Genomic DNA, 23,445 nt, shown 5'->3' on the forward strand with positions numbered 1-23,445 from the left:
TTATCCTTGCTCCTCTTTCTCTCCTCTCACCTCACTAGGCAAAAACATTATCTAAAACTTGGCTTCGAAGGGAAGATCCAAAGGAGAGCACGGAGGATAAAGGGTAAGTTAAGAAACATATGCTACTGGACTTAAGGGTCACTAGAGAGACATGAGACTTGGCAGTGCTTTGACAGTCAGGGAAGCTACTACTAAGAAGAACTGTGAATAGGGTTTGGTTGGGAAAGGACGTAGTTCTGAGTATAGCTCTGGAAAAGCCCCCCTTTTCTTATGGAGGTTGGTGAGCACCACAAAACCACAGCTGAAAGGAAAAAGAAAACTCCACCACTGGCCTTTTTCCGAGCGTGGCCGCCTTCCGCTCGGCTCAGTGCCCGCCACATGCCCAGGAGTGCGTCTGGATCCTTGAGGGGCTCCCTTCGCAGGTGACAGTGCTTACGCTATACTGTAAGAGAGCCAGAAAAGTGCCCATGAGAACCAGAAAGCAAACTTCCAGCCAGCAGGAACATCTCCCTAGGCATCTAAGATGGGGGAATCAACACTGATATATGGGCAGCATCTGAATGCCAGGAAAGGTGAGGGAGAGATAATTACCCCCTCCCCAGTTCAATATAATGGTGATGGAAGGGAAAAAATGTATTTTATGTGAGGCATCTATTGGGAGCAAGACAGAAAAGACTAAATCAAAGACAAATGGCAGGGAAAAATGCCTTCACTTCTAATAGACAAAAAGAAATAACTAAGAGAAGAAAATGACCTAGGGTCTAAATTTGGTTATGTAAGAAAGTCTGCTATGCTGGCCTGGAGAATTAGAGCTTATGAATGAAAGCAACTCATTCTACCACTTGGGTGATGCTGCTCTTAGAGGAAAACGGAGAAAGAAGGAAAAGAAGGAAAAACTTCATTCTAAGATATAAAAAGGTAAAGCATAAATACACCAAAAATAAAGAGGTGACATTCTCAAAAGTCATGATCTTCTCATAAGTCAGACAAAAAAGAAAAGCTCAGTAGAGAACATTAGACTCTGATGTAAGAGATCTTCAGCAGTTCACAAACTTCCCAATCTTTTTAATTACTATGTTTATAAAATGCTTTATATGACTCCGTGTGTTAAATAAAACAAGAATTAGATGAATGTTCTAACAGATCAAAAGACTTATTCTTACTCTGTTGAAGCAAAACTAAATTCCTGCAAACTCTGTACATCAAACTCAAAATCTCAGTCTTCCTAAGAGAAAAGAAAGGGTAACAATTATCTGTTGGAATACTGTAATAATAGAGGAACTTCCAAACTTGCACTATGCTTCTCAAATCAGGAGCAGAATGTGCTTTGGGCTCCAGCAACTTCAATCCTATTTTCTGGGATAAATGTTTCTTAAAATTTCATCTACCCAAGAATCTGGTCAGAGCATGTCAACCTCTCTTGTCTCTCCATTTAACAGAGGGTTAACAAATGACCTGTGCCCTTTCCCTTAAAGTTAGAGATTCTTCCACTTAAGCTCCAAGACTAGGGGTCATCACCTGGCAACCAAGGAAGGTGGTACACCTATTTGTCAAAGGGAGTAGACTGGTTAATCTTAAAGATCAACTGGGGCCAGTCTCCTATGTGAGGCAACAATAAATGGTTCACAAAGACAGTTATTTGAGGGGACAGAGGGACTAGAAGCAACCAGATTTGGCTGTCACCTGATGTTGGCCCCATAGAACCAAAAAGATCAAAAGATTACCAGAATACAAATAATAGTGGATACCAACTCTCAGATTTCTCATTAACTTCAAATTTGAAGGAAGTGTATTTCAGAGGACCAGAAAGCAAGGTTTCTTCCACTAGGATAAAACTAAAATGTGAAGCAACTCCAAAGGAGTGGAAAATGATCTTGTTCACTCATTTGCAAGAATGCTCCTGCCCTGGCCTGCAGGATGTTCTAATATAATAGCAGGAGCAACATCCTACCAGTTTCATCAGGACAGATGGTTGGCTAAATTCTGGCTAGGAAGCCAGGTGCTATATTTTCATATAAAGGAAGGCAATGGCTAGTGGAAAAGAAACCAGTGACCATGTTAAGGAAACATTTGAGATTCAGACAGAATACAAGACAGGAGGTACTCTGGACCCAATGGCAAAAAATAACTTGTTAAAGGCGGTAAGGAGGAAGGGAGAGAAGCAAGGTACTATATCTGAAGAATGGCTCACCACTCTCCACCTAAAACTAGGTTACTGAAAGGGGTGAATTTTTATAGTTTTTAAGTAAATATAAGGAATTGGACTTATTTAAAAAACAAAAAGAGCCTCCAAAGGGTCCAAAGCACTTCAATCAACTCCAGAGACTTGGTCCAACCCTGTACATCACATCCTAACCCTGTGCGTCATATGCCTTAGTACTAGACCACTGATATCAGGTCACTGTATTATAGCCGTTTCATGTTGCACAGCATGCCTGAGAGCACATTACCGGTAAGTTAAGGTGTGTGTGTTTCAGTCTATTCCCATCAGTGGCCTAAATCAAATGCAAAACTCTGCAATTCTGTTTTAGATTTCAAGACCCCAAAAGATGAAGAAAGTGAGACTAGAATTTCAAAAAGCTCTCAAGAAATTTACACAGTCCTAGACTTTGCCTAGATGAGACCATGGCATTGGCTAGAGAAGGGATCAGAGCCCAAGTGGAGCTGTTATTGGGCAGTTAAAACATGCACTCAGGTTCACCTTTTGTAGGAAGGTGCCAGACATACATTTGGGACACCAGGATCACCGGCTAGCATTCAGGGAAGGCATCACACCGTCAATTTTATTCAAGTAGTAACTTGAATGTGATGAGGTTCCTTTGCTTTGTCACTCTTCCTCCTTCACATCCAAGGGAGGCAGAGACAATGTGAATACAAAAATTTTACCGAGACTAGAAGAACTCCAATCAATCTATGCATGGTTCTCAAAGAGCTTTCTCCTAACCAGCAACTGCTCCTATTGTAGGGTCTGACATTTTATAGAACAATGACAATTACAATTAGGCCTTCAAAATGGTCCTTAACCTGTTATATCCCAAATCTCAACGTATTTCCAATAGGAGGAAATTCATTTTCAATAGCTCTCTCATGCGGTGAGGGAAAATTAAAGGGAGATTTGTCTGAAGTTCTTTTCAATAAAATCCTAATCCCAGTAGAAGAGCGAACTCAAGGTTTTGAGTGTGATTTGTCAGACCATGGACAATCTCCCATATCTGGGAAGAGGTCTTTAAGAGGTGGCTGAGCTGGGAGACAGTCTAAGGATTTGCAGTTCTTCCAGCGAAGCCTTTAACAGACCAGATATATTTCTTACATAAAGACCAAGAGGATTTTTCCCTTCTCCTGTTTTAGGATCAAATTGTTCTTCGTAAAGTGGTTACACGCGGCCTGGTGAAAGGCCCACTCAGCAGGAAATTGACAATCTCCAACCAATAGTTTATTTTTTTCTCCATCACTTTAAAGCATATAATAGGAGTACCGGGACAAAGAGTCAAAGACAAAGGATGATCGGTTCCTCCAAATAGAAATGCACACAGGGGTGTTTAATAAGTGTAAATTATTTTGAAAATTAAAGGGGACTATGGCCAGGAAGGTGAATCAGCTGCACATGCACTGAATTTGATTTCTGGGAAAACATTAAGAGGTAAACCGACCAGCTAGGTTTATAACTCGGAAGCAGAAACTTGTTTGATATCTACTAAGCTCTGATAGCCGCGTTCTCAAGGCTCTGCCCTCTCACCACTTCTAACAACTCCCTTTACTCCTATTCCAGCACAACCGAGCTGGCGAAGAGGACAGCAAAAGACCCTGGTTCTGAACTCAAAAATATTTCCCAGACCGCGCGACTTCCTCCAAAGCAGCAAGTCCAGCTCCATCTCGGTCCTCTGCAGATCCTAGGCTCCATCTAGCTTTTCAAGTCTCCACCCTCCCTCTCCCCTCCGAGGCTCCACCTCTCCCGACCCTCTCCTCCAGGCGCGCCTCCCCTCTCCGGGACTTTCACAGCCACCGGGGACATCATCCTCTCTTCCTGCCCCACTCCTGCCTGCTCGGCCTCGGCGCCCAGATCTCCACTGGCTCAGGCTCCCCTCGTCCCCAGCCGGTCCGGAGCTGCGGTCAGCGGACAGTACGGCCGGCCCAGGTCCGACACATCCTCGTGATGGTCCCGCCTCACTCACCCTCTGTCACCTCGAGCACCTTAATTTGTTCCTCGGCAGCCGCTCGCACCTCCTGCACTGGGGATAGGATCCCGGTGAGCGTATCCACCAACGCCTCCTTCAGTCCTTGTGCCACTGGACCCGGCAGCCCGGAGGCCGCACCAGCCGCCGCCGCTGCCGCCATCTTTCTTCCCTTCAGCCCGCCAGCCCCACGGCCGGGACCCGCCACTGAATGACGGCTCCCGCGCGCGGCCAATCCGCGAAGCCGCGCCTGCGCACCAGAGTCGGGCGGGAGCTAGAAGGGGGCGGGGAATGGGTCTAAACCTCCAGAGACAGCGCCTCCTGCCATATGGACGAAAACTACACCTTTTCCCGCGAGAATCGCTTCGCATTTTTGTGAAAACTGAGCTCCAGAGAGGTTAGGGGGCTTTCCTGAATGGAACAGCAAGTTAGTAAACTCACTTGGAACAAAGCCTATGATAGAGGACTTTAGATTCATGGATCTTTCAGGTATAAGCTACAGTGTTAGGAGAGAGGAGTTGAGATGGGAATGGGTGTAGAGGGCTTTAAGGAGAGAGTTCTGGGTCAGAAATAGCTATTTTAAACCAGCCTTTTTCGCCCCCTCAAACACTGAACAACAACAACAACAACAACAACAACAACAACAACAACAGCTCAAGTGAGCCTCTTCATCTCAGGCTCAAGAATTCAAAGGTAGGGGAAAAAGAAACCGAAGTGGATGGAGCAGCGGGGAGTGGTCACCTGCCATAGACCCAACCCCCTGGTTTTCCAGCCTAGTTGAGCCCAACTTCAAAATTAGAATGTCTGGCCAGGAGAGGGCACCTGCGTGGGAAATGGTATTTCTTTCCTCCGGAGAAAGTACTTGAATGTCTATTTGAGAATGAATCCTATTCGTTGAGAATGTATAATTTTTTTTTTCTCCCCCAGAGAAATTGTGCTGGACGTTTAAGGAATGAAGGAACAAGAGTAGTTTAATATGGATATCCCACGGCTGGTCACAGGAAATGGCTGAAAGAATAGAGATAATTCTAAATACTGGAGCGAGTGGAGAGGATTATCGAGAGGAGTTAAGAATGCAGGGCAGAATTAACAAAAAAAAAATAAATTGCAAATTAAAAAAGAATCAGGGCAGGTTGGTGAGCATGTAGTGCCAGATGGATGGAATGGTATGTTATTGGGAGTGGGAAGCGCTAGACCAAAGAGAAACAGGTCATTTTTAGTAGCTGTTCAGGTTGAGTGCCTTAAAATGGTTTCTAGGAACTCTGACTCTCCCAAGTGGCAGAGGAAACCAGATGGCAATTCCTCACCTAGTTCTAGGCCTGTGGCTGCTAAATTGATGGTGATCTGGGGTTGTCGGTTCATCTGAGTATCTTCCTAAAGATTGACTCCTTGATTTGAGGATAGCTCTAAACATATTTTGTCACCTCCCATGTTAGAGGACAGGTGGGTTGTGTTACTACAATTTCGTAGGGAAAAAAAAAAGATTGCTTCTCGGACCTTGAAATTCCATAGTAGGGAGTTGTAGGACTTCTTTTCCTTCTTTCCTTGTTCCATTAGAACAGCTTCTTTTCTCATCGGTTAATTTGCCTTCACCCCTGGAAGAAAACTTAGGAAACTCCAGAGGGTGGTCGATTTTCAAACATTGTGGCAGTGGATGGAGGACTCAAGAACCCTGAATTTTGGGCTGGTGAAGGAGGCTATGTCCACAGCATGCAAGTAGGAACCACATCCACCCCTTTCCCAACCAAAGGGGTCCAGAACTCCTGCTTAGGATTTGAGGATCAAACATTTCCAGGCAGGTGAGGTTTACCTCTTGGTTAGGCAAATGACTACCAGTAGTCTCACCTTGCAGATCAGGAATGGGCCACAAGATAAATGGAGACAGAAACCAGACAGAGAGGGAACTAGATAGAACCAGTGGACAATACAGGAGATAGCTTTATTGAAACGCAAATGGCATGGAACAGATGAATCTTGCTGGGAGGAGACAAGCCTGATGGACAGAGGAACCTCATGAGAGGGGCCTCTGGCAGTGATGGAAGAAGGCCTCTTCAGCTGGCCTGGCATGGATTTGATTTTCAATCAATTTGTTTCTTAAAACAAATTACTGAGCAGACAGCCCAGCTCTCTTCATGATTGTTACCGCAACTATATACAACGGTTTGCTTTCCAGATTCAAATTTGCTTTCTCTACACTAGATTATAAAAGGGGGTAGATTTAAAAAGAGGCGAGGGTCAAATGAGAAAAAACACAAACACACAGACACACACATATCCTGGTCTGGGGCTTTATGTCCAATAAATTAAAAAAAAACACAAAAACCAAAAAAAACCCAAAAAAACCTCTTGCAAAAATTCCTGCCCACTTTCCACCTGAGGGTCGGCATGCATTTGAGAAACACAGACTCCATCATGTAAACAGCGCTGCCTAAAACAGGATGGGGGTGAGGTGGGGGGAGGGAAGGAATCTAGCAGGGGTTGGAATTCATAAAAAAAAAAAAAAGATTGTTCTGTTAAAAAAGAAAAACAAACAAAAAACAACAGTAACAAAAAACATTAGGAAGTGGGAGGCTACTGCACAGCAGTAACCATATATTGGCTGGGATATGGGAGCTCTTGGCTTATTATCCAACACCTTCCATCTCCAAGGAATGGCAGGAAAGCAGAACGACCCCACAGGAGATGATCAAAGGCCCATCATCAGCCTTTTGGGGACTGAGGGGGTGATGTTAGTGCAATAGTTTACACTCGCCTTCTTCCAGCCTTAGTTCCTCCTCCAGACCCTTGGTTCTAAATTTCAAGAGGTCTAGTACTAGCACATTTCTTTGTCCTTTATCCATAAGCTCCCTCTCAGGGAAAACTGACAAACTTGAGACAGAACCAGTTGTAAACAGCCCCATCTACCCTATGGTCCCATCAGCTACCCCGTGAATCTGGAAAGGTAAGAAGCTCCTTTCAGGGTTGTTTGTTTGTTTTTTAAGATTTTATTCCATCACTGTGTCTGAGTAGGTCTGTACCCAAGTCCTGGTGTGAGGAAGGAAAGGATGGGCCCAGGGACTTAGCTGCCCCTGTCCCACATCTTCATTGTGTTTCAGTCTCTCCTGTGAGCCGAGCAGAGCATGGAGAAGGGATCTTCCTGGGGTCCTCAAGCCCTCCAGCTGCCTTGGGGAAGGAGGTTCTGGCCAGGTTCTCAGACCCAGAAGTGCCTTTAGAACTCAGCGAAAGGAGAGGGCTTGTTGCTAAGAGAACAAGTTGCCATGGAAATACAAATGAGATTTTCTGCCTTTTCTTATCCTATTATATAATCAGAAAAAGGCTCACTGTAGACACAAATAATCCAGCAGAAGAGCAATCTGGAAGAGACCTCCGACTGCTTTTTTTTTCTGTGACAGCCCATTAGTTTCCCAGGTAAAAATTTCAGAGCCATACTTTTCTCTGAAGATTGTGTTCAGCTAGAAGAGAGGCCAGCATCCCCCCTAATGTCTACCCAAAGGCACACGTACCTTTTCTGTGTTAAATAAAAGGAAAAACAGAAACATAAAGAAGCACAAGAAAGGTGAGTTTGAAATTAATATTAGAGTCTGAATTATAACCTGCGACCTTCTAATTTTCAGTCCTAAAGCCCCTCAGCATGGGGATTCTGCTACTTGGCTTTCCCTTTTAAAAAGTGAATTTCAAACTGTAGCATGCATCAGAATTACCAACAGGGTTTGTTAAAACAAATTGCTGGGCCCTCTCCCTCGTTTCTGATGCCGTAGGTCTGAGATGGGGCCTGTGAATTTCATTTTTAACAAGTTCCCAGTGCTTGCTGCTGCTGGTCTGGAAACACAGGTTGAAAACCACTAAAAAGTTGAATCAAGGAAGCAAGAGTTCACTTACTTCCCTGGCCACTCTTGACACAGAAAATTCTCCATGGCATAATCATTCAGAAAAATAGCCAAGGGGCACCTGGGTGGCTCAGTCGGTTAAGCGCCAGACTTTGGCTTGGGTCACAATCTCATGGTTCTTGAGTTCGAGCCCCACCACGGGCTTGCTGCTGTCAGCACAGAGCCCGCTTTGGATCCTCTGTTTCCCTCTCTCTGCCTCCCCCCCGCCCCCCATGCTCTCACTCTCTCTCAAAAATAAATAAACATTAAAAAAAGAAGAAGAAAAATAGCCAAAACATCAAACTGGGAGGATCCAGTATACATAGGTTTAATTTTCAGCTGTAATGGTCTCTGTGCAGCTTCCATTGGTGTCCTCATCTTCCAGTTTATTCTGTTTGCCAGGGTCCATGGCTGGCAGTGCTTGCTTCCCGGGCTAGGCTGAGCACACACGCACACGTGGATCAGCAGCAGCGGAGAGAGCTAAGTTGGTGGCCCCATATGTCCCTGATCAGGTGGCCCCATATGTCCCTCATGAATATATAAAGCTGATTCAAGTATAAAGGGCAGTATCTTCAGGTGTTGGCCTTTTGGGAACAGTGTCCCTAAGACCATTTTATTACTTATGGCCTCTTTAGTGGAGTCATGAATCACTAGTAGCCAGAACTCGCTAGTAGTTACTAGTCATCGAAAGAGTGTACCAGGATTAAATCAGTATATCCATCAGCAAACCCTCTGGAAAAACACATTTCACCCCATTTGTGGGGTTGACTTATGATAGTCTACTTATTAGCTTTAGCTCAGCTAAGGCCCAGGAATAAGAAAAAAAGGTTATGGTGAGGAGTTACATTTGGTGATCTGGTTACTTTAGCACTTGAACCCCATGATAAATGTGTGATTAGGACAAGAACAGCTTCCTTTCCCAAACACCCTGCAATAAAGAGACCATAGAGCCTCCTGTAGGTCTCTTGATGCTGGCTTGTAGGACCAAGTCTCACTCAGTATGGCAAATTTTACCTATAAGCAGAATTTCTGTATATGCGTTGTCAGGCGATGATGTGAGGCGTTTGTGAGGAAGAGCAGGCTGTTCTCTTCCTACTCTTTTGTAATACTACAGAAACTAGTTACATCCAAGACTAAAAGGGGGCGTCCCTCTGTATAGTGTGACCCTGGTCTCAGGGAGCCAGAAGTGAAGACACGGGGAGATAAGGTCCATCGGGAATCTTGCAAACCAGGAAAACCAAAAAGCCAGAAGTGAAATGAAAAAAAAAAAAAAAAAAGTCACTATTTTGTCTGAAACCCTTACGGGCTGTGAGTAGATTAGTTAGAAGGCTGGTAATTTAAAACCAAATGTAGCATGGCAATCAATAAGGACTTCACTGTAGGGTCTGTCCGTGGACAGCAAATCTTTCTTCCTTGCTAGCCTCTAGCTTCCCAATGGTTAGACTACACGAAAAAGACATTGGTATAAGGATTCACACAAAGACAGAGATAAGCACCGTAGAGCTGCCACAAAGCATAGATTTTTAAAAAAATATTCTGAAGCCTCAGAAGATAGGAACCAGCAACAGCAAACTGCTCTTGTGAAAGAGAGAGAGAGAGAGAGACACACACACACACACAGACATCAGGTCCCATATTAGCCTCCAATTACCTAGTATTTTATTTTTAATGCCTAGGCAGGGATTGAGAAACACATACACTGGACAAAATGTGTTGGTTGTCTTCATCCAGAAATGAGAGGGACTCTGCTGAGGAACCTCTCCTGCAGTTGTGGCTCTCCTCAGAAGTTGATTTTGGGTATTGGCCCATGTCCTCTGCTAGCCCACTTTGGTGAGGAATGGAGATGAGGGTCTGGAGAGGAAGGGGAGAGCACACATCCCAGTCCTAGACAGGCTGGGTTCTTCTGAAAGTGCCTGGGGGCTGAGAATTTAGCTGGGGGACCCAGTTTTCATTTTTGGAGGGATCCCAGTAGCCTCAACTAAGAAGCACGTGCGTAGGTAGGAGAGAACGCTGTGGATTTGCTCTTGCCATCAATTCCAGGGCAGTAAGGGGGAGCTCAGCTTTTCTGCTTCAGAGAAGTCTGGATGAGCACCCCAAGGGGTTATAGCACCATGAGGAGGCTCAACCTTCTGCAGTTGCCACATAACCACGATTCCTTGGTGAGATGATAGATCCCCACAATGAGGGGCCCAAGTGCGCAACTGTAAACAGGGTCCCAGGCTCCAGAGGGAAAGCTGAGGCTGCAGTGCTACCTCATTAGACGGGAACACGCTTTTTGGAGGAAAGCAACTAGAGACCTGGGCTAAATGCAGCAGTCAACTCAGAGTAGAGGGTGGTGGGTCCCAAGAATAGAGATTAAAATTCATACCAGGAGAGGCCTCCAGAATCAACCTGTTGAGGATCCAAGGAAAATTCCCGGTGGTATCCATGGTTACCAGGGAGACAAGAATCCCTTTGGAGGTCTGAGGCAGTTGGAATGGAGGAAGGGGCTCTCCCCTTTCCTTTTTCTCAAGTAGCCAGTAACATCCATGCTAGAAGGCACTGGCTGGGCAGCACCAGAAAGTAGAGAATTAAAGGCTCAACCACCTTATCAAGGTGGCATTACAAGTCTGAGCCTTGCCATGGGACTGGAGCTAAGGACAGGGTTCAGAAGAGGCCTCGGTCCAAAGAAGGCCCATCCGGTCTTCCCTTCCTTCCAAGTTAGAACACCCAGCTCTGGGGTGTCCTCATTCTGCACAGCAGAGACCTTAAGGCAGTGATTTCAGCACCATCCTTGAACAAACATCCTCTTCCCACCACAGAATTGCATATTTTACAGCTGAGTTGGTTGGGGATCTTCACAGCTCACGGACTTAGCAGCAAAAGCAGTGATAGTCTCCATCATAGAGGACCCTGTCATCCCTGGGAGCTACCAGGTGAATGCAGAAGCTTTCGTGGGGAGCAACCCGAACCATCTTTTGGACCTAAATGGAAATATCCTGATGTGAAGAGTCCGATGCATGTATTCCTTGGTTGGGGAGGACAGAATGGTCCAGGTTCGTACGCCTAGAAGTTCTGATAAGGTCTTGTGCTACTTAGGAATCTGAACAACAAGTGCTTGGACCCAGGCTGATCACATATCTTTGATCTGCAGAACCCTGAGACTTCATCTTCACCAGGCGGTTCAACCTGGATCTGGTCCCACGGGGTCTTCCAGAAATGGCGGGAAGAGAACTTGCCCACTTGAGATAAAGCAAGATTCCGTAGTCCTTCAGGGTCCATCTTGACTGATCCCCAGACCTTCTACCCCCCGTGTATTGGACATCTAATCAAAGGCTTCTTTCTAGCTGGCAACTTGGGTTTTGGCTACATTTCTTAGATGATCCTGAGGGTCTAGATAAGAAGATGTGCATTTAATGGAGGTTAAGATTTCCTACTAGGTTGTGAATATAAGGGCTCAAGTCTCGTCTTTTTTTTTTTTTTTTTTTTAAACCTAGTGACTGACAGACAGTGAGTACTCCGTGTTTGTTGAATGAAGGCATACAGACTGCCAGACCTTTGGGGCAACTTCTGCTACAGGTGGATCCCTTTGGAAGGCAGATCTTTGCCACCAAATCAAATTCCTTGAGCCTTATATTCTGATTGGGAGTATTTCACACGGATGTCCAGTCTCTTATAGGTGAGTATTTACTTGTCAAAAACAAATAGTAAAGGCCAGCTAGGGATTTTGGATTCAGTCGAGCAGAGTGGGTGCCATCAGAATAGGGCAGTGAGGGGCCAAACAGGCCACAAGACAAAGGAATAGTTCTAGTTTCCTGGTTTTCCTCCCAGTCCAGTGTGAAGCTCAGAGTAGATCTTCTATCAACACGGGGCGGCACCCTTTTTAAGTCAGAGACTGACAGCTGAGCATCCAAGCAAAACGTGTGCTTTCTCAAAAGGGAAGTCAAGGTTCTTCTACTACTTCTGTCTGAGCCAATGCTTCATGTCTCATATAAGTCCCAAGGATGCCAGAGATAGTGGGGTGGCAGGTATCTAGCTAGGGCCAGTTAGATGGCATCAGATTCTCCAGAGAAAACCCACTTGGCAAAGCCAAACTAGGCCCAGGAAAAGCAATCCAAGCATTTTGTGGGCATGAGAGGAGATGGGGGGGACAAAAGAAAGGAAGGAAGGAAGGAAGGAAGAAAGGAAGGAAGGACGAAAGAAAGAAAGAAAGAAAGAAAGAAAAAGAAAGAAAGAAAAAGGAAGAAAGAAAGAAAAGAAAGAAAAGGAAAATCAATAGGCACATGGGAGGGGAAAAAAAAGAAACGAAACAAAAAGCGAAAATAAAAAATAAAAAAAGTAGGGTTTATTGACTGTCATGCATGTTAAATTAAAGGGTGTAAGACGGCTAGCAGTCTTTCTCTGAAGGCTGGAATGTTATTTTTGTGGTGTGGTGACTTCTGAGATAGGCAGCCATCTTGTCATCATCCCTTATGTCATCCAGGGATGGGCAGCGCTCTCTCTACCTTGGCAACTGTTTCCTCTCTCTCCAGCTTCATCTTTCCTTTTTTTTTTTTTTTTTTTAAATACCTTTTACAGATTGATTTAAACATTTTTTAAACCACATGCTTCTTTTTCTTGGCTCCAGCCAGATCTCTGGGGGAAGAAGAGTGATTGGCAGTGGTGACAGAACTCGGAAGGGTCTGTGAGAAATTCTGGGGAGCTTCCACCTCCCTCAGGTTTCCCCACACAGGGCTGTCTCTCTCAGAGCTGTTCATGAGAATCATTTAGGAACTGCTGCAGGTTTTGCTGATGTCTTCTGAGCCCCTCCCCAGAAAGCCTAGGAGTTTCTAATTGAGACAAGAAATCAAGGAAAAAGACCCAGAATCATCTTTTCCCCAAAGTCATGAGAGGAGGCCAGTAAATGGATCTAGGGGACACAAGTTTCCAAACTCCACCCCACCAGTCCTTCCTAGGAAGTTCTCAAAGGTGCAGCACCAAGAACCTGCCCTCTTCCTTCACCTCCTCCTCCCCCTCCTGTTCTCCTCTTGGGCCGGAGAGCCAGTGCTCTGGAAGAAGAGAGGGGAGAGGAGGAGAGAACGTCGCTCCTGCCGGCATTCTGCTGTCCGGGGTGACAGGGACTGTTGGGCCCTCAAAGTGTGGCCTGGAGGTTGGGGTCCAGGATGGTTTCTCGATCTGGAGACTCAATGTAATTGGCAGCTTCTTGAAGCTTCAGCAGCATGGCCATCTAAAAAGGGCAAAGGATGGATTAATGAGAGTTAGGACTCAGGGTCCCGCCCCCAAAAGGGAAACCTAATACAATCTAGATCCTGGGTCTGATTCTCGTTTCGTAAGTGATTTAGAGCCCAGAGAGTTTACAAGTGGCTCATGAAAAAGCAGCAGTGAAGGGGCTCCTGGGTGGCTTAGTCAGTTGAGCGTCCGACTCTTGGTTTCGGCTCAGGTCATGATCTCAGGTTCGTGAGATTGAGCCCTGCATCGGGCCCTGCACTGAAGGCGTGGAGCCTGCTTGGGTTTCTCTGTCTCCCTCTCTCTCTGCCCCTGCCCTGCACCTACTCTCTCTCTCAAAATAAATGAAAGAAAGAAAGAAAGAAGGAAAGAAAGAAAGAAAGAAAGAAAGAAAGAAAGAAAGAAAAAGAAAAAGCAGCAATGATTACTTAAACCCTGTCTGTAAGCATGTGTGTGTGATGTTCAGGAGTGTGGCTGAGACATAAGGTGCCCTGCCGTGAGCTGATGCCCAAACAGCGGAGACCCCCTCTGCTTCTAGGGCGCTCACACTCTAGAAAAGGACAGAAGGCGCGTACACACTGACTAATATTGGGAGGGATGTGCAAAGTGGCCCTAAGAACATCTGTGTCTGTCAACTTCTTCCAATAGATGATAACCAGTGTTATCATGAACCAGATTCCCCTGGCTCACGTACCCTAGTGCTCTGTGTCAAGTCTAAACTCTTCAGTGTAATTCACCTCCTTCCTTCTTCCCTCTTTACCTCTCACTCTCCCCTGGTTCTTCAAGACTATGACCCTCCATTTTAGCTAAGTATGCCTGGTTGGTTCTTTATCGAATCTTCTCTCTACCCTTTTATTTACATGATCACTAACAGTCTTCCAACTTAATGGCTTTTTTTTTTTTTACACAGATAACTACATTTTTAACAAAGTCAAAATTGAAATAAAAGTGTATTATGTGGAAGAATTTCTTGCAAGGTAAAACGGCAAGGTCACAGAAGTTGTGCACATTGAAATTTTAATATAAGCTGCCAAGTTATCTTCTGAAAATGACTTTGCTAATGAACACTCCCACCAGCAGAGTAGGAAGCCTGTGCTTCCAAACACACTATTTTTGCAGTGTGAAATGGTTATCTCCTTATTTGGATGTGCATTCCCGCAATTACTAGAGAGGTTACGGATCTTTTTATATTTTTATTGGCCGTTTGCACTTCCTCTAGTCAAATGCCTATTCATATCTTTTGTCCGTTCTATTTGGAAATTTTGTGGCAAGTTTTATATATTCTATTTTTTTAATGTTTATTTTTGAGAGAGAGAGAGAGACAGAGTGCAAGCCGGGGAGGGGCAGAGAGAGAGAGGGAGACACAGAATCCGAAGCAGGCTCCAGGCTCCCAGCTGTCAGCACAGAGCCTGACGCGGGGCTCGAACCCACGACTGGACCCATGACCTGAGCTGAAGTCGGACACTTAACTGACTGAGCCACCCAGGTGCCCCGGGAAGTTTTATATATTCTAGATACCAATCCTCTTTTGGTTACAAGCCTTGCAAATATTTGCCCCTAGTTGGTCACTTGTCTCAGACTGCTTCTTACAGGGGCTCATGAAATCCACTGAGCTGAGGCAGTCTTCAGGACAGCACCAGAGCAGAGAGGGAGAGGTAGTGACCGTGCATCCTACCTGGGATCTGCCTGAGACTTGGCTCTTTACTAGAGTATATCTTGCCAGCATGCATTATTATTTAGCTTAAGCTAGGTTGCAGGCATATGATCTTTATAACCCAGGATTCTGAGAGTTGAGCTCCTCACTGACCTCCTCCTAGTCCTGGGCTTGCTGATACCCTTCAGTGTCCATCAGGGTATGCACGAAGAGTTCAATTCCATAATACTCTTACTTTTACCTTAGAATGGCTTCTACTCACCAGAGGGTCCGAGTCCAGAGAACTTGGGGTGCTATCTTTGACTGTCCTATCCTCGGGAGGTGAGGCAATGCTATGAGGGCCCACGGTAGGTGGAGGCAAGTGGTACAGCTTCGACTGGTCTTGTTGGGCTGATGGCCAGGGAAGAGTGTCCCGGACCCACTCCACTGGGTCCTCCCAAGCAGCTTTCTGTCCATGGACCTGGATAGAAGGGGAAATGTGAGTACTGGCAGAGGAATCCATAGGTAGAAGCTTGCTCATGCAGTCTCCTGATGGTCATACGGACTTCCTAAATGGAAAGCCTTGAGGCTCTGATCCCCCATGGAATTTTCTGAGTTTCCCAACAAAAGAAGGAAGTTGGTGTCAGCTGGTAAAACTACTTTGGAGGATAATTTGGTAGACTGTGTTAAATACTTAACATGTACCCATCTTATGGTCCCATAATTTTACTTTTTGAGTAAGAAATTCTCCCACTTTAGTAATCATATCTTCTTCTAAAATGTTTAAAAATTTTTAAGTCAAAAATTTTTTTTAATGTTTATTTATTTTTGAGAGAGAGAGAGAGAAAGCGAGCGCATGAGTGGGGAGGGGCAGAGAGGGAGACACAGAATCTGAAGCAGGCTCCAGGCTCTGAGCTGTCAGCACAGAGCCCAATGTGGGGCTTGAACTCACCAACCAGAAGATCATGACCTGAGCTAAAATTTAACCGACTGGGCCACCCAGGCAGCCCTAAATTTTTTTTAATGTTTATTTATTTTTGAGAGCGAGAGAGATGGAGTGTGATTGGGGGAGGGGGAGAGAGAGAGGGAGACACAGAATCTGAGGCAGGATCCAGGCTCTGAGCTGGCAGCACAGAGCCCAACGCTGGGACTCGAATTGTGAAATCATGACCTGAGCTGAAGTCAGATGCTCAGCTGACTGAGCCACCCAGGCACCCTTAGTAATCATATCTCACAAAAAAAATTCTGACTTTGGAGCACCTGGGTGGCTCAGTTGGGTTAAGGATCTGACTTTGGCTCAGGTCATGATCTCGAGGTTCATGAGTTCAGGCTCCGTGTTGGGCTCTGTGCTGACAGCTCAGAGCCTGGAACCTGCTTAAAGCAAAATTAAGTGAAATAATGTTTTCTGGCATCAGTTTCATAGATAGTGTCTCTAGAAATTTACCATGTCCTTAGGGGATATCTATTACAATAACAAATTACTATTTATGTTTTATTTTTTATTCTTTTTTGTATTTTTTTTTTTTAGGATCCAAAGCAGGCTGTATACCCTGACAGCAGAGAGCCTGATGTGGGGCTTGAACCCAGGCCATAAGATCATGACGTGAGTGGAAATCAGATGCTTAACCAACTGAGCCACTCAGGTACACCAATAACAAATTACTTTTATGGAAAATATATGGCCAACAGGGGTCCAAGACATTGCATTATAGTTCACTAGGGCTGGAATAGACTATAGTGATCATTATGTCCTACTTCACGGGAAAAAAAAACTGGGGATGTTTTAATAAAATGACCTCTTCCTTTTGCATTCTTATTTGCATCCTTCTTATTCTAACTTCTAAAAATCTTTTCACATATTTCACATCTTCAAAACAACCCAGTGATTTAGGCAGAGCAGAATTTATTATCTCCTTTCTTCTATAGAAGGATGTTTAAAAAGGTTATGGAACTGGGCCAAAGTAACATTTTTATTAGTAGTTAATAGTAGGGTTTTTACTTAATTCTTAGCTTGGTGATTTCTCTATTTGATCCTCTTTTTAAAAAATATTTATTCATTTTTGAGAGAGTATGAGTGGGGGACGGGCCAGAGAGGGGGGCGACAGAGGATCTGAAGCAGGCTCTGCACTGACAGCCCTGAGCCCAGTGTGGGGATCTCACAAACTGTGAGATCATGACGTGAGCCGAAGTCAGATGTTCAAAAGACTGAGCCACCCAGGTGCCCCTGCTCTGATCCTTAAGAGAGAGGTCTGAGTTGGGCATGGAGCCAGAAAGCCCAGGACTGGACAGGCCACAGAGACAGTGCTCCCATAGCCATTTGCTAAATGGTGACTGGAGACACGGCCTTACTCTACCTAAGAGTAGGAAGAGAACCTAACTAATCATAGTAGCCTCATGTCTAACCTTGAAGAGATATTCTGCTTTGTTTGGTGGGACAGCCTGACCTTGGGGATTGAGTAAAGTCAGACGGTAGGGCTCACCTTGATCCCATCCTTCGCTCCTTCCTGTAGGTAGGGAATGATAGAATTGTTCCACAGGTCAATGAACCAGGTCCGGAAGTCTTCAATGCCAATGGGACAGGACAGAAAGAAGCAAGGGCCTAGGGAAAAGGATGAGGCCATTGAGATGGCTGAGAACTCAGCTCTCCCCAGTCATGTCTCTCTTTTACTTCTTAATACCAGGCAGAGGGATCTGATAACTAAAGGAGTGAAAGAAATGTATTTTTTTTTAAGTTTATTTATTTACAGAGAGAGCAGGAGTGAGTGGGGGAGGGGCAGAGAGAGGGTGAGAGAGAATCCCAAGCAGGCCCCTGCTGTCAGCACAGAGCCTGGTGCGGGGCTTGATCCCACGAACCATGCGGTCATGACCTGAGCTGAAACCAAGCCGGACACTCAACTGACTGAGCCATCCAGGCGCCGGGGAATAAAAGAAATCTAGAGTCAGGCTGTCCTGAGATTGTTGTCAAGACTAGTGGGAGCGGCTGCCTGGCTGGCAGTCTCATAAACATGGTTCCTCACAAGGTAGAAGCAAGGTGAGGGAGTGACGGGAACCTCTTCCATTCCCTCCTAAACACTTTCCTTCCTTTTCCCTGTTAAGTGTGGGAAAAATGAGGGAGCGGGGTTAGCTTTCTGCTGGTTGAAGTGATTTGCCCCCATCGTGGGGCTAACTGCAAGGGGAACACTTCTTAAGTCATTAAGTGGACCTGGGTCTGAAGCCCTGAGGCTTGCCACTCCTTTACATGCTGAGGACTCCAGAAAGAAAGGGGAACATCCCACCGGGTGGCAAAGTCGGAGAGGAAAGCCACCTTCTGACCCCAAGGCGGAAGCTGAACCCCAGTACCGATAAGGAAGTCTGAGGTGCTGTGCTTCTCAAGGAAGGTGTGGAGATGGTACCACAGCTTGGGCACCCAGTCGAGCACCCGAAGCAGCTCTTCCTTGTTGGCATTGATGTCACTGTCCGACTCTACCAGCTTCCTCCTCAGGTAACGAACCAGGAAGCCATTGGCTGGCTCCACGTTGTTGGAGAAGGTCAGCATCCTGCAGCCAGGAATGGGGAGAATGGGGTCGGGGTGGCAATGCGGACACTGTCAGTGCTCATCCCCTGCCAGTCTGTCCCTCCTCCTGCCTGCCTCCCACTGATGCCCGCTGGATTTCTTTGCAAGTAATAGCGGGCTCGGCAGAACTCAGGGCAGTAGCACTGGGCAGGCAGAGCTGACCCTCAAATCAGTGACCCTCTTCAGATAACCCTCTGACCCCAATGACCCAGATGGGGAGGTGGTGTGTGGGCAGAGAACCCAAATTACAGCGTCCTAGCTTCAGCCCCTAGTTTTGCAGTTTCTTCCTCTTCTCGAGGGGTCTCCTCCACCCCATCACTGACATGGCAAATATACCTAATCTCTCTTCCCAGCCCAGAGGCCCCGCCTAATTCGCTTTCCTTCTGGTACTGCCCCTCTAGTTGGATCCTGGGATTTAACTAGTTTATAGAATCTTAGGTAGGGTTGGAAGGTTCATCCAGGGCACAGTTCTTACCTGAAGCTCAAGTGCAAGCCATGATTGGGTGTCATTTTTACCGGCTGATTGGTGGTACCTATAATATAAGGACTGTGGGAGAAGGAGGAAAAAGGTTTACTTAGACTCGTTTTAACACTTGCTTTCTGCTATTTAGACCCAATGGAAAGCTCACAGGTTGGACCGACCAGGCTCTCTTCCCACTGTGGTGACTTGGGTCCTGAGTCCCGCTTACCATTTGTGGTACTTGCAGGTGAGAGCCCCATTGACCAGCTCACTGATGGAGCCTGCTTCACTCAGGTCATCCAACAGGATCACCAGGGGGACATCCCCAATTCCTGTCTCCCGGTCTATCTGGTTGGCCAGGTTGGAGAGATACAGTTGCAGATCCTGAGATAAGAGAAGGAAGCGGGTCAGCACTCAGGAGTCGAGAGCACTTGGATCAACCTTGGGAGGAAGGCTTCTGGAGAAGCTATGCTCGTTCTGCATTTCCCTGGAGCCTTTGGTTCCTGTCTGATGCATTTTAACATGCGACTGTAGAAGCACGCTACTATGGACTGATAAACCATGGTCCCAAAGGCTCTAAGGCAACCCATCTTAAGCAGTGCCTCTTAAGTCCCCGAAGGGTGGGGATCATATTGTCTATCCTACACAGCTTTTCACTGGGTTGGCACCATGAACCACTCCAATGGACGTGCCTCCCCGTGCTGGGAAGAGCCAAAATTTGAAGCGACTTCAGAGTGTTCAAAAGACATCCGGATTTGGCAGGGAACCGCATAATGTATAACATTTAATTCTGGGGAGTGCTTCTCCCCAGAAAGTTCAAAGTCAAGGTAAAATGGAAAAGAAATACTGAAAAGAAAGGTAGAGGGAAGAAAACAAAAGAAGAGACGGGATTTTCAGGGTTGGCAGAAAGTGAGGTGGAAATAAGGGTGTCGTTTAGTTCAGGATCAGCAAAAGGGAAAGGAGTGTAACAGAGGCCACGGGAAGAATGGAGAAAGAAGGGAAGGGAAAAGTGTGGAAAGAAACTGGGGGCAGAGGAGGGACTAGGAAAGGGGATGCCGTGGGATGGGAAAGAAAAGAACTCTGAAGGGAGAAGATTCAGGCAAAGGGGAGGAAAGGGAAAAGAGGGGGTGGGGAAAGGCCTGGGCAAGGCTTTGGGGAAGCAGAGTCCCAGGCAAAGACTGGTGGGTGGGTCAGGAGGCAGCTACCTTGCAAGACTGTTGGTGCATGTTGAAAGTGCTGACGATGCCCTCCGTGACCTCGCGGCCGGAACGCTCCACCAAGTATTCAGCCAGCCGGTTGGTCAGGTAGGTCTTCCCTGTGCCGCTGGGGCCCGAGAGGACGAGGCGCCGGTGCTTGAGCAGGAGGCTGATGTAATGCTGCATCATCGGCTTGGGGACCAGCGTCTCAAACACCAGGCTGTCGACGCACTTCTCCTTCAGCCCTGATCCCCCCCCCCCGCCCCAGAGAGCATGAGCCACGACCAGGGCCCTGAGGACGGCAAGGGCGCCTGATGGCATTTCTTTCTTCAGAGCCCACTGAAAGAACTCAGAACCACCGGCCCTGTGGTTCCACGAGAATCCCCAAACCCCTAGTTTTGAAAATGCAGATCTTATGTTTTCGGGACATGTTCTGAGCTATGGGTGTGTGGGTGGAGTGAGAAACCCAGGCTTCCTAGAAATTTCTCTGGGAATGAAAATGGCCCTGGGAATAAAAGTTAGGATTGGATCTTACTCATCTTTTTATTTTTTATTGTTATTTTTTAATGTTTACTTATTTTTGAGAGAGAAAGAGAGCAACAGAGGGTGAGCGGGGGAGGGGCAGAGAGAGCGGGAGACACAGAATCCGAAGCAGGCTCCAGGCTCCGAGCTCTCAGCACAGAGCCCGACGTGGGGCTCGAACCCAGGAGTCGTGAGATCATGACCTGAGATGAAGTGGGATGCTTAACTGACTGAACCACCCAGGCGCCCCTTCCTGATCTTTTCATATCTCTCGTCACTTAAGTACAGCAACCAGCACAGTATAGCTTCTCAGTAAATCCTTGTTGAACGAATGCGCGACGGATGGTCTGATGTTCCTCTCCCTCCTTCACCCTGTATTACTGCACCCGAAGAGACAAAGACTGACCTTTGAGGGAGACGGATATGTTGTTGACGCCCCGGCGGCAGGGAGGCATCTCTGGGGGCTCTGCATCCAATACTCGCTTCACATGGCTGATGCTATAGCCATGGATGGACTCGGTGCTCAGTCCAAGGGTGGAGGCTGGGTCCATCTTAGAAATATAGTCCTAACCGACAAGAAAAGGAGAAAAAAAGGAATAGAGAGGAACACCAAGATGATACAAACACAGATGTACAAGCCACAAATTTTAGAGGGAACACAAGTAGACAGAGTAAGGGAGGAACATGTGTTTCCTAGTTAGCATTTCTCCACGAAGCATCAAAGGTCCCCAAGATCCCAATGCCCGGATGGCTGAATTTCCCATGAGAAGATGAACCACCTTTGTGAGTACATGTATCCCTTTACCTTGAACACTTGGAAAACGGCTTCATCCAGCATCTTCCAGTCAACTTTTCCACTGACCTTGCTACATCCCAGGAAGAATTCCTGTTGCTTCAAGTCCTATACGGCCAAGGCAGAAGGATGTGAGCCTCAGTGCAGATCACTCCAAGAAAGGGAGGGATCATGAAAGGCATTAGCATTGGGGTACTCTGGTTTGGGGGGTATTCAGAGACCCGATTTTCTTGGATAAAAACAATAGTGTGACCAGGCCTTCTTGAAGTTCCTTACCCCTTTGATGATGTGCTGGGGGGGCATCCTCACCACCACCCGAAGGGTCACTTCCTCCTTTGGACCACAAGTACTGATGCCATCCATGGGTGACAGGTCTGTAGACAGTGAAAAATACTATTGGCTTTAGGGGACACCCATAGGCTTTCCTAAACCTTCCAGTCATCATCCTTTCCAAATAAGTATTTCTTACAAAAATTGAAGCCCAAATGAAGGTTCAAGGACCAGGGTCACCTGGGTGGCTCAGTCGGTTAAGCATCTGACTTTGGCTCAGGTCATGATTTCATGGTTCATAAGTTCGAACCCCACATGGGGCTCTGTGCTGACAGCTCAGAGCCTGGAGCCTGCTTCGGGTCTGTCTCCCTCTCTCTCTGCCCACCCCCAACCCCACTCGTGCTCTGTCTCTCTCTCTCTCTCTCTCAAAAATAAATAAACCTTAAAAAAAATTTTTTTAAAAAAAGGTTGAAGGACCCTAACAACTCTTCGTGTCTCACGACACTGGCATCTGCTTGGTTTAGGCATCGTTCCCTCTGTGACCTAAGAAAGATGCCACCAGTACAAGTGGAATAGTGTCACAGCGAACCCCTTTTCTTCTTTCCACCCTTAAAAGTTCTCCTCCCAAACAGGTACCTGTGTCTGTGAGACTTGGGCTGAAGGAATGTGTGAGGGCAAGGCCCAGGGAGCGGCGAGGGGATGATAAAGCAGATGATCCAGGGACCTGCCCTGGCGTGGAGCCTGATGAGGGGCCGGGGGCTACCTTCAGCCGGTCATTCTCCGCTTTCAGCAGGTCCACCTCCAACTGTGGCGAGAACAGACAGGGTAGGGTTGCAGGGTTGGACAGATCTCGAGCCTCGGTCTTCCCTTTCCTCAGCTCTCTGCCCAGACACCGACCTGCATGTTGTGCATCGTCTCCCGAAGTTGGTCCAGTTGATGGGCAGAGTTGAGGGCTTCCAAGCGGATGTCTGTGAGCTTCATCTCCTTCTCCCACAACTCGGAGCGCAGTTCCGATACTTCCTTCTTCTCGGGCTCCTCCTCCTCGTTGCCATGGAACAGCCTAGTGTGGGGAACCGGGTGGGCGGGGCCCCTGTAAGAAAGTGAGAGTGAAGCCAGGTCATGTGGGGAAGCTCTAGAGTGACTAGGGGACACTGAGACCCTTGGCTGGTAGTCTCGGTTCCTCCCGCCCTGAGATAATCAGTAGCAGTAGTGGGAGGGAAGGTCCATCGCTGGCCTCACATGCTCCAGGAGACATCTACGGTGCAGGGGCAATCGATGGGCATAGCTGCCAGCTCTGGCCAGCAGCTTACATAGTACCGGGCAGGGTGGTGGGCAGAAAGCACTTACTCGGTGACATCAATGCCCACAGAGGAGGAGTTGGAGGACTTGATGGAGGGCGAAGCAGTCTCTGTGGAGCCGTGCTGTAGTTTGGGGGATGAGGGGGCAGAGGAGTCGGGTGTGGCAATCTCCTCAATATCAGAGTATGAGGAAGCTGACTTGGGTCCCTTTTTTATGCTGAAGGCTTTGTTGAAGGAACTTCGAAGCTAGAAAAAAGCAGATCCAGGCAGAGAGACGTCAGGGCTCCACTCCGGAGACTGGGTGAGGACTGGTCTGGGATTTCTGAGACAGAGAGCTGTACAGACAGGGTATTTGCTTGCTGTAATGAAGCCTCCCTCTTAAGGCTTCACTGGCTTCATGGAATATGGACAGAAGAGTTGCCTAGAAATTAGGGCTGAGAGAAAGTGGTATGTTCTGGTTCACCGTTGTAGGCTATG

General features: G+C 46.8%; 2 protein-coding genes across 7 annotated transcripts in view; both read right to left on the bottom strand.

The window, feature by feature from the left end:
- IPO9 (importin 9) overlaps nucleotides 1-4,361 on the bottom strand; it is a 56,128-nt gene extending 51,767 nt beyond the window's left edge. The window contains exon 1 of the mRNA XM_047076690.1: nucleotides 4,173-4,361. Coding sequence (XP_046932646.1) covers nucleotides 4,173-4,335 — 163 coding nt within the window. The 5' untranslated portion in view covers nucleotides 4,336-4,361. The remainder of the gene's footprint in view (nucleotides 1-4,172) is intronic.
- Nucleotides 4,362-12,340: 7,979 nt separating this feature from the next.
- Nucleotides 12,341-23,445, bottom strand: part of NAV1 (neuron navigator 1) — a 173,195-nt gene continuing 162,090 nt past the window's right edge. For all 6 annotated transcript variants that reach the window (XM_047076696.1, XM_047076695.1, XM_047076694.1 and 3 more), the window contains 13 exons: nucleotides 23,018-23,214; nucleotides 22,568-22,760; nucleotides 22,307-22,475; nucleotides 21,677-21,774; nucleotides 21,413-21,508; nucleotides 21,014-21,173; nucleotides 20,095-20,330; nucleotides 19,119-19,273; nucleotides 18,905-18,976; nucleotides 18,216-18,412; nucleotides 17,357-17,475; nucleotides 15,160-15,357; nucleotides 12,341-13,244 (listed from right to left, as the gene is read on the bottom strand). In XM_047076696.1, coding sequence (XP_046932652.1) covers nucleotides 13,149-13,244; nucleotides 15,160-15,357; nucleotides 17,357-17,475; nucleotides 18,216-18,412; nucleotides 18,905-18,976; nucleotides 19,119-19,273; nucleotides 20,095-20,330; nucleotides 21,014-21,173; nucleotides 21,413-21,508; nucleotides 21,677-21,774; nucleotides 22,307-22,475; nucleotides 22,568-22,760; nucleotides 23,018-23,214 — 1,986 coding nt within the window. In that variant the 3' untranslated portion in view covers nucleotides 12,341-13,148. The remainder of the gene's footprint in view (nucleotides 13,245-15,159; nucleotides 15,358-17,356; nucleotides 17,476-18,215; nucleotides 18,413-18,904; nucleotides 18,977-19,118; nucleotides 19,274-20,094; nucleotides 20,331-21,013; nucleotides 21,174-21,412; nucleotides 21,509-21,676; nucleotides 21,775-22,306; nucleotides 22,476-22,567; nucleotides 22,761-23,017; nucleotides 23,215-23,445) is intronic.

Source organism: Lynx rufus, unplaced genomic scaffold, assembly GCF_022079265.1.
Source record: "Lynx rufus isolate CCGP_SWC_20201006 ecotype Redwood Valley unplaced genomic scaffold, mLynRuf1.p SCAF_15, whole genome shotgun sequence".
NCBI classification, from domain to species: domain Eukaryota; kingdom Metazoa; phylum Chordata; class Mammalia; order Carnivora; family Felidae; genus Lynx; species Lynx rufus.